The sequence below is a fragment of the Blennius ocellaris genome, assembly GCF_963422515.1.
Source record: "Blennius ocellaris genome assembly, chromosome: 23".
Lineage (NCBI taxonomy): Eukaryota > Metazoa > Chordata > Actinopteri > Blenniiformes > Blenniidae > Blennius > Blennius ocellaris.
This window is the reverse complement of record NC_137672.1, coordinates 6203096-6217300: the sequence shown is the minus strand read 5'-3', so window position 1 is coordinate 6217300 and position 14205 is coordinate 6203096. Positions and strand designations below refer to the sequence as shown.

Genomic DNA, 14205 nt, shown 5'->3' with positions numbered 1-14205 from the left:
CCTGTGAACTTCCCAAACGTTCAACCCGTCAGGGAAAAAGATGAACGATCCCGCTCATGTCATAATAATGGAGATTAGCGTAGCTTAGCATAAAACAAATCTGTCAACTAGGTAAATGATCATGTTCCCTTTCACCAAAAAACTGATAATATTCACCCACAAGCGACTTGAAAACTCATGAATGAAGACATCTTGAAGCTACAAACACTGTAGCCTGGCCTCAGCATCATTAACCTTAAATATTCCTGTCGCATTCACGCAACTTGAGTCAAGAGGCCAATCAGTGGGTCAAAGCCTCCGTAGTCACTACTCTGTCTCATTACACTGAGCTTAGTGTCCAAATAATTCAAAACGGCAATATTGCACTGACGAATCAACTTCAGAGACGCTCGACTGACTCGGTTTTATATTAAGCTACGCTAAGAAACTGCCTGCTTTTCCTTTTTTTTTTAATATATATATATATATATATAAAATATAATCCACCTAGATCGATTTCCTCGCTCAGGAAACTACAACGTGATTGATGAAAGTCTGGGAGCTGGTGCGTTTGGCTTCGGCGATTAAAAAGAAGTGTACTTTGTTTTGAGATCCGAGAAGCGAGCGGGCGCAGAGGCTGTGGAACGAACCAGGCGGGTATTCTGTGTGGCGTCGACTTTGGCTGAACCTTCCCGCAGCATCACACAGACGGTTGATGAGACTTCAAGACTAAATGATAACAGATGAGCGACTGTTCTGATGAAACGCGAGCCGAGCTTGCCCCCGTTTCAGTACGGAGGTAAAAAAAAAAAATAAAAATAAACAACCTATTTGCACACATCTTTGGCATAAGAAGAGGGAATGCAGAGAACCCCCCCCCCCCCCCCCCCACCGTTTAGTTTCCTGTGCTGTGTCGCCCGCCAGCCCCATGGATCCGTCCAATCCCTGGCATTTCCCGGGGAATGTGACGGGAATGTTATCTGCCTCCGAGTGGAATGCCTGGGTCATGCTTTTGTCTTCACCAGCGGCCTAGAATATCCACTCCGAGTGCTTTTCTCCCATAATGCAACAGGCATTTAAAAAATAAAAAAAAATAAAAAAAAGCTTTCCTTGAACAATGAGTCTAGACACACACGTTTCCTGACACAGCGATGCTAAGCCGATTCTAGGCGGGTTCAGAGCTTCTTCTTCAACCCATTCAAGGAAGCTTGAGATATATATATATATATATATATATATTCCCCCCCCCCAAAAAAAAACGCTTCACGAAATAAGGCACTCCGATTTCCCAATGTGCTGAACGCTTTCAGTCTGCGGAGAGGTAGAGGCAGATGAAGCTGTGCAAGTGGCTTTATCCACCTCTGCATTGTCACGACGCTTCAAAGGGAGGGAGCCAGATGAAAGCGGGCGATACGAGCGGCCCGATGGAATCTCAAGACGGGGCTTGTGATCTGTGGTCGTCGCCTTCAAAGGGACAGGCAAACGGCGAGAGAGAGGAAGAATGAGATGTGGGGAAACTGTTCAATGTACAAACCTTTAACTGGCTTTCTGGGTTCCAAAGCAGCGGGTTGGCGTAGAGGCCCGACCTCTGCAATGAGTGGCGCCCCCTTAAGGGGGGGACCCCCCCGCCCTTCCAGCCCTCCTCGGTGGGGTAAGTAACGAGAGAATAAAGAATCCTAATCTTTGCTTTGATGTGGGACTTTGTGAAGCGGCCCTGGATTGTGTTGCTGTGATTGAAAAGGCAGTTTGCATGGTTTTTTTGTTGTTTTTTTTTTTTTTTTTTTTTAGAAGCGGTCGTCTCTGAGTTGCGTCGGCGACTTGAAGGGCTTGAGACCCAGTATCCTGCGGGGGTGGGCCCTCTCTTTGGTGCCGTCCAAGGGTCTGCCGCAGGTCGCCCAGTCCAGGTCGATGAGGGGGGAGTCCGCCGGGCCGACCGGCGCTATCCGGAACGACGGCAGCGTCGGGGAGCCGTTGGCGGAGCACGGCGCCGAGCGGGAGGTGGGGAAGGGCGCCGAGAAGGGCGCGGAGAACGGGTCGAAGGGCGGCGCCGCGTCCGAGCCGCCGGCGGGGTCGGCCTTGAGGGCGAACGGGTCGCAGTCGGGGGAGGGGAAGGGGTCGCAGTTGGTGAAGGGGTTGGTGGGCGACGGGTGGTGGCTCAGGAGGCCGCCGTCCGGGCGGCCGGGGCCGCGGCCTCCGGCGACGCTCTTGCCGCCGGCCGAGATGAAGCTCCAGGGGTCGATGCGGGGGCGGATGGGGGAGGGGCGGGGCCGCGGGATGACGCTGACCTCCAGCCGGCGGGTTTTGGGGCTGTAGAGGGCAGGGTTGGCGAAGGGCGGGGGGGGCTTGTCGTCAGAGTCCTGCGTGTCCTGGCACAAGGGAAGGTCCAACACTGGAAGAGAGAGAAACCGTTAAAGACAGATATATATATATATATATATATAGAGAGAGAGAGAGAGAGTAAATGAAAAGCGGACCTTCTTTAATAAAATAATAAAAAAAAACCTGAAAACATTAATAACGTTATTCTCACCATGAACCTGCTCAGTAGCTTAAAACAGCGGAGACAGCGGTGCAGCGCGAGCGGCGAGCTGCACAGTCGACATATTAAACATCTTCATCACCGTGCCTTGCTTGAGGAGGGTTTAATTGTTAATCTGCAAATTACTCTCAATCCTCCGCAGTGCTGCCCCGCTGCTCTCCCGCGCGCCGCTCGCCAATCCCAAGCTCGCTTTGATTATTCGGCGAAGCGCGGAGACCTGCCGGATGAGTCGGGAGATGAAGACGCGTGCCGAAGTATTGTTGCAAAATGAAACAATCGCAAGCAGAAAAGTGTCGACGCAATTAGTCGAAATTAAGTGGAACACAGCGGCGGGCAACTCTTTGACAGAGCGGCAACAGCAGCGAACGGCAAAGTGTAAATGAGCGCTGACAAGAGCATTAAACTCAAAATAAATCAGCCTGAATGAACGTTTGCTACTCGCAAAATGTGATGCGTCTGCCAAATGGCAATATTTACATCAACTGCAACTCTCCCAAGGCCGCTGAGCTGTTCGGCTGACAAGGAAGAGCAATCAGGAGTCACACGAGAGCAGCAGCAGCAGCAGCAACAACAAAAAGTGCACAAATATTCCCGAATTCTCTTTCGAGCTCACCGCCGGCAACCTTGCAGTAGTGGCAGCCCGCATCAGAGTCATTACCGTCAATAAACACGATAAGATGGTGCTTTAAAAACGGAGCTTTTTAATTATCTTTGTGCTTCGGTCGATGTAATGAGCGCGTGCGGTTTTTTTCCCGGGCTCAGCGAGTGGAGTGTGAATGCCACCACGGGGCAGTCTTAAAGCTCTCCTACTCGCTCGAGAAAAAAACTCACGCCTCCGCCATTACTCTTCCCAACAGTTGCCGGAGCGTCGGGGAGGGGAAACGTGCGGATGGACTGTAAAATCGCTCTGAAACACACACACACACACACGTTTTAGCCGATTTCGAGGAAATGAATGCTAATCCCTTCCTGAATGCCGTGTTTTGTTTTGTTTTGTTGTTGTTTTTTCATTATTTTAACCATGTGTCATGTATGTGTCCCCTGGCGCATGCTTGCTCCAGCCGGAGACGCACCAGCGAGCTCCAGGCGAGCTCCCAAAGCGAAGAGAGAGCGGCCAGAAAGAGCGACGGGCAAAAATAGAGAGCGTCGCAATCGCTGCATTCTGCTCGACGTTCTGCGTTCACATTTTTACTTGGCAACGAGATGAAGAGTTCTCGTTTTCGACAGGGCCCCTCGCTGGTGGTAATGATGCTACGACGCGACCACGTGCCCAGACTCACGCCGAGTGAACGCGAGAACCAGTCGAACAGGCCGCCTCAGACACCTGGATATAATATACATAAGCCGCACTTTACGATAAGCCTCAGGTGTCCGTGTTGCAACAGGGCAGGAATTACACTGTGGGAATTGCTCATATTTTCATCAATTCCTGCAAATCTGCCTTTTATAGTGCTGGAAATCCCTGCAGAGAGAGAGAAAAAATACACAATCACGGGCTTTTATCTCCGTCGATAAAGTATTTCTTCGGTTATTTGCCGATTGTGATTCCGAGGAGGGAGATTTCTCAGCCACAAAGCCTCGCGGGGCATCGCTTGCGACCGTCAGCTGCTGGAGTTGCAGACCACAGAAGAGCTCACGAAGAGCAGAAATATCAGCGTTTAAGGGCAAGTTTTGGAGAAGCCGAGGCACAAAACGGCATGCGGAAGTAGAATTTGGCGGCATGAAGCCTGTTAGCCTGTAAAAAAAAAAAAAAAATCCATGAATTAGCGTCATTCCAGCAGCCCCGCGTCATGGAAACGGATCCTCCGAATGCAATGAAGGTTTTGCGCTTCCACTCGCTTTTGTAAACGCAGCCTTGGTATTGTAAAGAAACTCTTCTCCACTTACGCAGATGATGGCGTCGCAAATATAACAGCAAGCGGCTAAAAACAACGCCGCTTTTCAAGGCGCAAAGCGTCCAGAGTTTGGCTGCATTCGGCCGGTATGAAGCTCAACTGTGCTGCTTTATGTTGGGTATTCATCGAGGAAATGGAAACACAAAAAAAACAACAAAAAAAAACCAACACAAGCCTGGATTTTAGCTCTGCTAAGAAAGTATTAGCAGGGACGTGTGGCGGGCCAGCTGTTACCTGAGATATGCAAATAGCAGAAGAAAAGCTTTGATGTAAATGGAAAAGAAAAAAGAAAGAGAGAAAAGCCCGAGCAGCATTTGAAGCTTTCCTTTGTATGGGGAAGATCTCACACAAAAAAAAAAAAGAGGCACGCTGCTAATTTGGCGAGGAGTGCGAAGGGAACATTGTCATGCTGAGCATTATTCCAGGTAGAAGCTGGATCCTCGCTCCAGCGCAGGAGAGGGAGGGACTCCGGGCGCTCTTGAGGAAACGCAGACGAATCTGGTCGTTAAATTTTAAAAAGAAAAAAGGCAAATCACTGACCTGATCTGCGGGAAGAGGCTGTACTTTAAAAAGGAGCTCTCTGGTGACTTCCGATCGCTCTTTTAATTAAGTGGGAAGAGGCGTTGGGGGGGGGGTAAATTAAAAGAGAGCGGTCAGAACGAAGCCCGCGGAGGTGGCTCCAGCTGCGCTTCTTCAAAACCAACAAGGATGACGCAACATTGAGACAAAGTGTGAAAAACCGTGCGACACTTTAAAAGCCGAGCCGCGGCTGAATGACGCTCCTTTTACCGATTAACCGTATGAAGCCGTGTTTCGTCACAGTGCCGATAACACAAGCAGCAACAAGCCGTTTAGCGGCCATTTAAAGGCTAATTTCTGTTCGACACCAAGCCTTCCAGCCATACTCTTGCCCTTCAGTACCAACAGTGACCATGTGGGGGCAGCATTACTGCTGACTTCAACTGACATATTGAGGCAACAAACCCAATTGTTATCAAATATGACGCAATAAAACCTGAAATGTGATAACTGGTTGATAATGCAACAAAAGTGTTGAGCTCAAAATGTAATTTACATTTTTTTTTTTTTTTTTATAAAACCCAAACAAGATGCCAGTCCTTCTTTGCCCTTCATTATCAAGTCAATAATTCTGTGGCGTTGTGGCATATAACATAATATTCTATCATTTGAATAGTAGTACGATGCAGCGCCACATAATTGAGAAAGTCTTGTGGTTCCTGATAAACCACATCCAGCAGCTCCAAGCAGGACTGATGACTGGATAGAAATGTCCTGAGATTCTAGATGACTCAGCTCTACATTCATGAAACTGAGCTGGACTTTGTAAAAAGAGGAGATTTGTGCGGAGAATGGAGAACATTTTAAAAAGTGATTTAGTGTGAGAAGCAGAGGCGGTGGTGACGAGCTGCTGGAACAGTGTGTGAACAATCAAGCAGTACTTCTAATATATGAGAAGGTTCTCAACAGTACATTTGATTAAAAACACTCAGGAGCACATTGGCCAGAAGTACCTTGAGGTATTCCTGCTCATGAGCACTGAGGAAGAATTCCTCATGCCTGTGGTCAAAGATAGTCATAAACAAAGTTATTATAATTCTATATTTTCAATCTTATTTTATGTTTTTGTTCCATTTTTATGGTTTGGGTTTTTTTTTTAACACTTATTTAAATTATAGATTCTGAAATTATATTTAAAAAAAAAAAAGATTTGGAAAGATTTTAGAAAAATACACTGAATTACAAGACTTTACAGAACAGCGCTATAGGATTCACATGTAGGATTATAATGACATGATTTTAAGAGGTGGCGATCTAAAGTGGGCTGGTCTGAGGTCTGAAACTGCACTCAACTTTATAATACGACATTATGAAGCAGGAAAAATATGTTTCCCCTAATATTGGAATAACTTTACTACATCATAAAGTAAGTTAATGATTTATGGATTGGACTTGAGCTGCTTCAATTTGAATAACACTGAAAGAATAATTTATAAAAGTTTTGAAAATGTGTATATACGTACATCTAAAAACTATTAATGGTATTTATGCAAGATTGCCACTGCACAAGTCGTTTATAGTCTTCTGTTCTCTATAATCTATGATCTATTTCTCCAATCATTGGTGCAAAATAACGTATAAACATATTAAGATCACGTTTAAATTCTTTTAAAATCTTTACATTATTGACCAGCTATAACATTTTAAGTTTCGTTACATTATAGTTGATAATAATTGGATTTCTGTGCCTCTAACGAGACACAGAAATCAAACAAACTCGTCGGGAGCCCAGTTTGAAAGTTTCTGTCAACGCGTGCTGGATGAGGGAGTTCAGAGTGACAGCGAGACGCTGAGCTTCACTCGCAGGACGCCGCCGCGCCTCTCGTCACGCCTGACGAGGGGCGACGCTCCATCGAGCAAACAAACGTCTCTCCGAAAAAGAAAAAAAAAAAAACGTCTCGGAAACAAAACTAAAGTTTCCTTACATATGCGCAGACATCTGCCTTCACTGCCACACGACGCTTGCCTTACCCTCCGTTTCTGCTATGGGTGGAAAGATGGACGAAACAGCTGAAGCAGTTGGAACCGCTCAGGATGACATTTCGTCAAACTAAATTGCTGAAAGTATGAAAAAAAGAGCTAAAAACTAGCGTCGTGGACCGCAGAGCTAATAGTTTGTAGATTTAATAAACCACTATTTTGGTAAATACAGCTAAACTATACATCTATAAGCCATGTTCGGTACGGTAACGCATGTTTTTTTTTGTAATGTTGTTGACCTGCTCACTGCACCACCTTGTGGTGCAAGGCGTTACAACGATTGTGAATTGTACTGACCCAGCTGAGAGGCGTGCAGGCCTTGACTGGACCTGCGTCTCCGATCGGCTCGGTGCTCCCAGGCCTCGCAGCTCAGCTCCCCGTTGGAGGGCGTGGAACCGCCGGTCCAGTCTCCCGGGTGAGTCCGGTCGTGCCGGAGCGAGGTCCGGGGGCTCTTTGGACTCTGCGGCGTACGGGGGCCGCCGCGCTCGCGGGGGTTGGGCGGCGGCGGCGTCAGCGGCAGCGGCTTCAGTTCCTGGTACTGCAGCGCGAGTTCCAGGAGCGGCTTGCGCGGCGGCTCCGACGTGGAGAAGGTGACGAGGTCGTCCACGACCGGGGGGTCCGACGCCAGGGGCCTGCTGGGGGGGATCTCGGGCTCGGAGGGGGTGCGATCCTCCAGGGTAGGGGGGTTAGTTCGAGGGGGCACCCTGGGGGGGATGTCCAGGCAGCGGCCCAGGCCCACGGAGGCCAGGAGGGAGCCGCCGCCGAGCAAGGCCCGGTGGGTGTTCTTGATCAGACCGCCGAGGGAGCCCCTCTCGGGCCTGGGGGAGCCCGCCGGGGAGGAGCCGCCCTCCTCGCTGCCCGAGTCTCCCTGGGGTAGAGGAAGCCGCAGGCTGTCCTTCACCGAGGAGCCTGCAGAGACGAGGGGGGAAAGTTTTCAGACGACAGCAGAAGAGAGAGAGACAGACGAGGAACACTCGGCGGATTTATTATTCATTCCGGCGTCTATTTATAATTCAAACTCGACGCCAATGTGAATTATGAGGGCGGCTAATGGAGGGCGGACGGCGGCCGGGCGTCGGATACCGTTCTGAGCAGAGGGAGGGGTGGGCGTGGAGGGCCGGTACTCCTCAAAGTCGTCCTTGGACTCGCCGTTCTCGTTGCTGTCGAATCCCAGCAGCTTGGCTCTCATGGACAAACTGAAAGCAGAGAGAGGGACTTTCAATCAGAGGCCCGGCGACGAACTGGGAGGTTCCGCGCGACGGGAAGCAGACAGCGCCGCCGCACCTGCTCTCCTGGGGGCTGAGGCGCAGGACTTTGGGGCTCTTGGGACTTTTGGGGCTCTGCGGCCTCCAGTGGGGACTCAACCTCAGGTCTCCGTTGGCTTGCTTCAGGGAAGGAGCCTCCAGGGGCCAGACCGGGCTCAGACCGAACGTCCTGCTGTTGTCGCTGGGGCTGACTGCAGATGACAAAGTCAGACCAACGGAAGGAGAAATGAACACAACCTGGAAATGTAATCGCAAGCGAACACGGTGACCTTTAAATGACTCTCTTCACATCCACAACACATCAAACTTCCTCAAACTTCGACCCATTTCCAGTCCTGATTCACTCCAACATGGACCATGCGGACGCTGTAATACAGGTTTTAACTGGTTCGTGGGGCAGAAAGTGTGAGTGGAAGCAGCAGTGACCTGGAGGAAGATGAAGGTGGGGGGTGGGGGTGGGGGGGGTAATGTAGAGTTCTAATAATAAAAAGTTGGGATTACACCTGCCAGGCCCTGGCGACATTTCTCAAACAGCCACCGTCTGTCGGGGTGTGTGAACGGAGTGTAAAACGTTCGGTTCTCATCCACCAACTTTGTTCAAATGTCACTCGTCCATCAAAACCGTCACAAAAAACATCAAAGAAACTTTTAAAAAATCCACCCACATCCAGAGCGCCGCGTGAATATTTTGCTCTCCGCAAAGCAGAAATATCGATTTCTTTATCTCGTTTTGAACGGTGCCAAAACTTAGCGAGTGCTAACCTTTAGCAACTTGCCGATAGCGAGTGCAGATTAGGGCTGCAGCGATTCTTCGAGTACCTCGATCACCCCCCCCCCATCCCCCATCCCCCCAAAATAAATGATGGAGGAATTTCCTCTGCCTCAAAGCTTCGTTTAATTAAATTTCAAGCTCACGTTTCGTACAGACGTGACACAACGTGCCGATGTGTGCAGACAGCACGTTTACCTTTATTGGAAATGTTGATGGAAATTCATTATCAATTTGCATAAAATGCATGCATTTAAAAAAAATATATATATTTTATTTTAATTTTATCAGATGGAATATTCAATAAAATAATCGATTAACAAAGTATTAGATGTCCCTAGTGCAAATGTAAGTATTCATTAAATGGCGTTCAGCCTAATTTCTGCTCCACAGGCGAACGATACGTGAACTGATACCGTTATCGGTGCATCAATACTTTGCAAACTCAAACTTCACTTCTTCAGTTGGACGACGTTGCAGGTCACGTCGGGGCCGTTGCGTTCCAACTGTAGGCAACTTTTACAACGTCGGCGCCCAGAATTGATGGTTTTCGAGACGTTTGGAGGGGGAACGGTCAACTCGCCAGCTGGAATTGAGAGAGAGCAGCCGGTCCTGGACAAATTATTACCTGTCCTCACGGTGGACGGATTGATTTGAAATCATTCCGATGCATTTTTTCCAAGCCTATTTTTCCAACCTCGCAGGACTCCACGGACTCTTTAGAGCCGTTTAAGATCTCGGCGTGATGAAAGAAGCGGGAACGATCCAAGATGTCAAGACGTATAATCGGGGAAGACGGCGAAAAATGTGTCGGATGTTGGAACCCATGCCAAAAAAAAAAAAAAAGTTGAGGGTTGAGAATTTAGATTCCTCTACCTTAGGTGCTGCAACTGGGGCGAGGGATGGGAACTAATAGAGAAGCAAATCTAATCCTGCCCCCACAGAGAGAAAATAAGAGAAGGATGGCGCCAGTATCCACAAGCTGGCAGCACATGTGACGCAGCCAGCCCGCTGTGAAGCTAAAAACGCTAACTATTACCATCCCTAAAAATACGGGCCGGTTTAATTTTCTTGTTATCTAATCCCGCTTTAATACGGCACAATGGAATCGAGCTCCGTGGACTAATGCAAATCAATTTGGCAGTTCTCTAGACAAATAAGTTTAGGAGGCACCCGGCAATAAATCAGCGCTCGCTACCGAGAGGGCAAGCATAAATATCCACTAAACACATTTTAATGACAGGCACACTCACGGCTTAGTGACTGCCATTAAGGAGAGTCATTAGGAAGCAAAGAAAACCAGACCGCTGTTTAATGAATAAATGAAGCTGGCAGATGTTTTTGGATTTACTAACCACTTCTGCAGATAAATGTTTTCACTGTGACTCCGGCTTTCATGTCAACTCCCGGAAGAAATAGAAAGAAAAGAGAAAAAAAGAATCAATCTAATTGCCTGTTGCTGCATCACAAATTTCGTTTTAGGTTTTTTGGGGGGATTTTTTTGTTGGAGTGCTCCCTGGTTTTTTTTGGGGGGGGGAGGGGGGTCTCAGGGTGTTTGCTCAGGAGGTGCACAGTAAATCTGCGCTGCCACCCTCTTTCCGAGCGGAGCGGCGAATTCCTGCCTGCATATTTTTAATTCTGCAAACCGCACTGTAGCCGCCACATGCATATAAACTCTGTGGCCTCCTCCTCCTCCTCCTCCTCCTCCTCCCCCCCCCTCGGCTTTGGGAAGCACAGCTGAATGGCTCCCCCAGCTGGAGCGAAGGGGGAAGTGCAAGTGGCATTGAAAGGGTGGGGGGTAAAAAAAAAAAAAAAAAAAAAAAAGCTGAAGAGAAGTGCTGAGCTGCTGAGAGGAAGTCAGATAATATTTGGACTGGAAAAGACTATTGAAAAGGGAAAGGGTGTGTGTATGTGAGAGAGAGAGAGAGAGAGAGAGAGAGAGAGAGAGAGAGAGAGAGAGAGAGAGAGAGAGGGGGAGAGAGAGAGCGAGCGAGAGAGAGAGCGAGCGAGAGAGAGAGAGAGAAGGGCCCCACGGGGGAAACAGGGGAAGACAAAAAGACAAGTGGGTGGTTGAGAGCACATGAAAGAGGAGGATTTGGAAAGCGAGAGATGCGATGTTGCAACACGGCTTGTGTGCGAAGGCAATAAAACAAAAACAAAAAAACCAAAGATGGAGCAGAGATGTTGCGTCGTTTCTCTGGGAAAACTCACGCTGAATGGCGCGGAACCGCGGGCCGAAGGACGGCGACGAGCCCGACCCCAGGTCCGGGGAGTTCCTCCTCTTCTCCAGGCCCGGCGACGCCTGAACCGTGATCTTATGGATGAAATCTGCAACGGAAACACGCAGAACGCGTCAAGAGAGTCGAGGCAGGATGTCGTTCTGAAGCTTCTCTGCGCCTTCCGCGCTCACGTGGAAGTCATTTGGTGGAATAACGAGGAATGACGCGCACGGCAACGATTCCAGGTGAATCGCTGCCTCCGTCTCCATGGCAACGGGTGAAAACGCGCCGTGACGACAGTCCAACTTGGTCGTCTGTGCATGCGAAGCGTTTTCCTGCCACGGTTGATGCTAATAGCATATTGTTCTCTGTGGATTTGTGTGCGGCTTCATTACAATAAAAAAACAAACAACAGCACCCACTAGAGGCCCGGCATGAAAACTACATTGTTTTCCAGAGTTTCTGACGTGGTTTTCAAAACTTTTTCACATGAAACGTTGCGGAAACAGGGATTTGGTGACTTCTGATAAAGCTACATGGCAAAAACGCTGCCTCAAATGAACTCTTTCACTCCTCCTAATTTAGTCGTTTTCTCCCATTCTTCACCTAATTTTCCCTTTCTGCGGAATTAATGACATGAGCTGCTGGAGTGATAAATCAGACTTTATTTGCTCCTTCACTCCACTGCAGCTGTGCCACGTTGAATCAGGAGATTTAAAGGAAACCGTCGGCAAGAGCTGGGAAAAGATCACACAGCACTTAATAAGAGCGAGCTGTGATAAAAAACATGTAAAAATCACAAAGAATTAAATGCGAGTAAAGATAAAACGGCGCGCTTTTAGCACCTCCGGTTATGTAATACCACGTCGTACAACAAGACAGTGTAGTGAGGTGGAACGTGGATGAGGAGAAGAACAAGAGAAGAAGAGTTTCATGGCAGCTGGACTCAAATTAATGATTAAATTAAATATCCAAATATTGAATTATTGTGTTAACTTGTGTTAATGCCATGAAAAAAGTAGTCTTTGTGTATTTCTGCTTAAATGCTAGAGCTGTTTTTAATAAAAAGATAAAAGATTTGTGTGTGTTAGTTGCAAGCAAATTATGAAGTTCAGTGTGACAGCTCTAGAGTCATATTTGTTTTGGTTTCTTTTTTTAAATCAATCCACACCGACAGCAAAAACGACAACCACAAATATGAAACAACCCCGAGGCACGTCAAGGTGGACTTCTTAAAATCAGGCTAAATCCATTAATCCCCTGCAACAGATAAAAGTGTTTCTTTTAGATTTCTCATTAATAACATTAATAACTTTCCCTCCCCTACATTGTCGGTGTGTGTTTCAAAGACCTCAGACACTCACGTTTACTTAAAATGCGGAATATTCAGGGGGCGTCCGATTGGCTGGATGCGTAAACCAGCAGAGCGTGAACGCATCGTACGTGGAAACGTGATCATTGGAATTCATTTCCAGAGGCGTCACGTCCTACTTCCCATGTCTTCAGTCCAGAACTGAATTCTAAATTCAAACTCTTGTCAACTGCTTCACCAGCGCCAATCACAACAGCTTGACCCGCTCTAATCCACTTCCTGTATCTGCCTCCGCCACCAGGGTTCACCTCGCTTTATATTTAGCCACAAGACGAATTAGTAAACGAGGTTCCACGGGGGTCCTCGTCTCTCTGAAACCTTCAGCGCTGCATTGTGACGACAAGTGTGTACGATAACAAATAAAAAAGAGAGAGAGAGAGAGACGTCTAAGAATGTTTCCAGGGTCGAAAAGGCGGGAGCGGGACGGAGGAGAGGATAAGAATAATATTGGTGGAAAGAGGAAGGGAAGGGAGGAGGGAAAAAAAAATAGGAAGAATAAAAACACCAAGGAGGGAACTGGAAAGGAGGCGTGGTGGGGGGGGGGGGGGTAAAACGGGTGAGGAGAGGAAAACAGAAGGGTTGGTGGGGGGAGGGGGTGGGGGGTAGAAAGTGAGCGAGGCCGGCAGCGAGTCCAGGGACAGGAAGCATCGAGGCGTGGTTGGCTCGCTCTCCCCTCTCATCAACCCCCCACCGCCACATCACCGCCCTGCTGCTGCTGCTGGGAAAGGCCGCACCACACACACACACACACACACACACACACACACACACACACACACACACAAACACAAACACACACTCTCTCCCAGTGCTTTTACGCATGCTTGCTCAGCCCAAAATACACTCTCTCACACACACATACACACACACGCGCGCATCCAAACAGAGGATGTGAGCCGCTGCAGGCTGTGATAACCGGCGCTCTGCAACTTACTGGAAATGATCACTTCTATACTCAGAACCGCTCCTCCAACGCTGCGACAGCCACTTTTAACTGGGCAGAAGTCCGGAGTTACTCCGGGAAGTAGCTCTTGTAACTCTCTCGCGGAGTAAATATTTGCAAATGGACAATTTCAACATTTAAAAGTGTTGTTGGCAGAACGTTTCAAAAAAAAATACTTAACCTCTATAATGACGTTAAGGATGTGGGTTATCTGAAGTTGCATCACGAAGACGCTCTATATAGTGTGGATGTGATCGGAAATTACATCAGTTAGTGGAGGAAGATGTTCTATAATCCAGCCGCCAGTCGGAGTTACATCGGCGAGCGGAGAAACGTCCTTCATAATCTGGAAGCTTCTGATCCACCGTACAGTTTGATGTTATTTGACTGGAGCCCGACAGACGTTGGTTTTGAGGGGATTTGAGGGAATAAATCAAGAGGGAACAGTCAAGCGGGTTTTTAAAGTTATTGTTTGACGGCAGGGAGAAAAAGAAAAAAAAAAAAAAAAGCACCTGTCTGCGGGTTTTCTTCTCGAGCCGTCAGCCGTCGGCTCCAGCTGCAAACGCAACGCTCGATTTCTCTTGTTTCTCTCGTCTCCGGGTGTTTTGTTTTGGACGGTTGTCGTTATTGTCGCTTCTTGAGACTGAGCCAGTAATGGCCCTTGA

The 14205-nt window shown here is 48.2% G+C and overlaps 1 protein-coding gene across 1 annotated transcript in view; it reads right to left on the bottom strand.

Annotated features, from left to right (window-relative positions):
* Positions 1–1115: 1115 nt before the first annotated feature.
* LOC308147093 (mitogen-activated protein kinase kinase kinase 11) overlaps positions 1116–14205 on the bottom strand; it is a 45068-nt gene continuing 31978 nt past the window's right edge. The window contains exons 6-10 of the mRNA XM_080519168.1: positions 11218–11334; positions 8257–8428; positions 8056–8168; positions 7270–7881; positions 1116–2368 (exon numbers count right to left, since the gene is read on the bottom strand). Coding sequence (XP_080375294.1) covers positions 1764–2368; positions 7270–7881; positions 8056–8168; positions 8257–8428; positions 11218–11334 — 1619 coding nt within the window. The 3' untranslated portion in view covers positions 1116–1763. The remainder of the gene's footprint in view (positions 2369–7269; positions 7882–8055; positions 8169–8256; positions 8429–11217; positions 11335–14205) is intronic.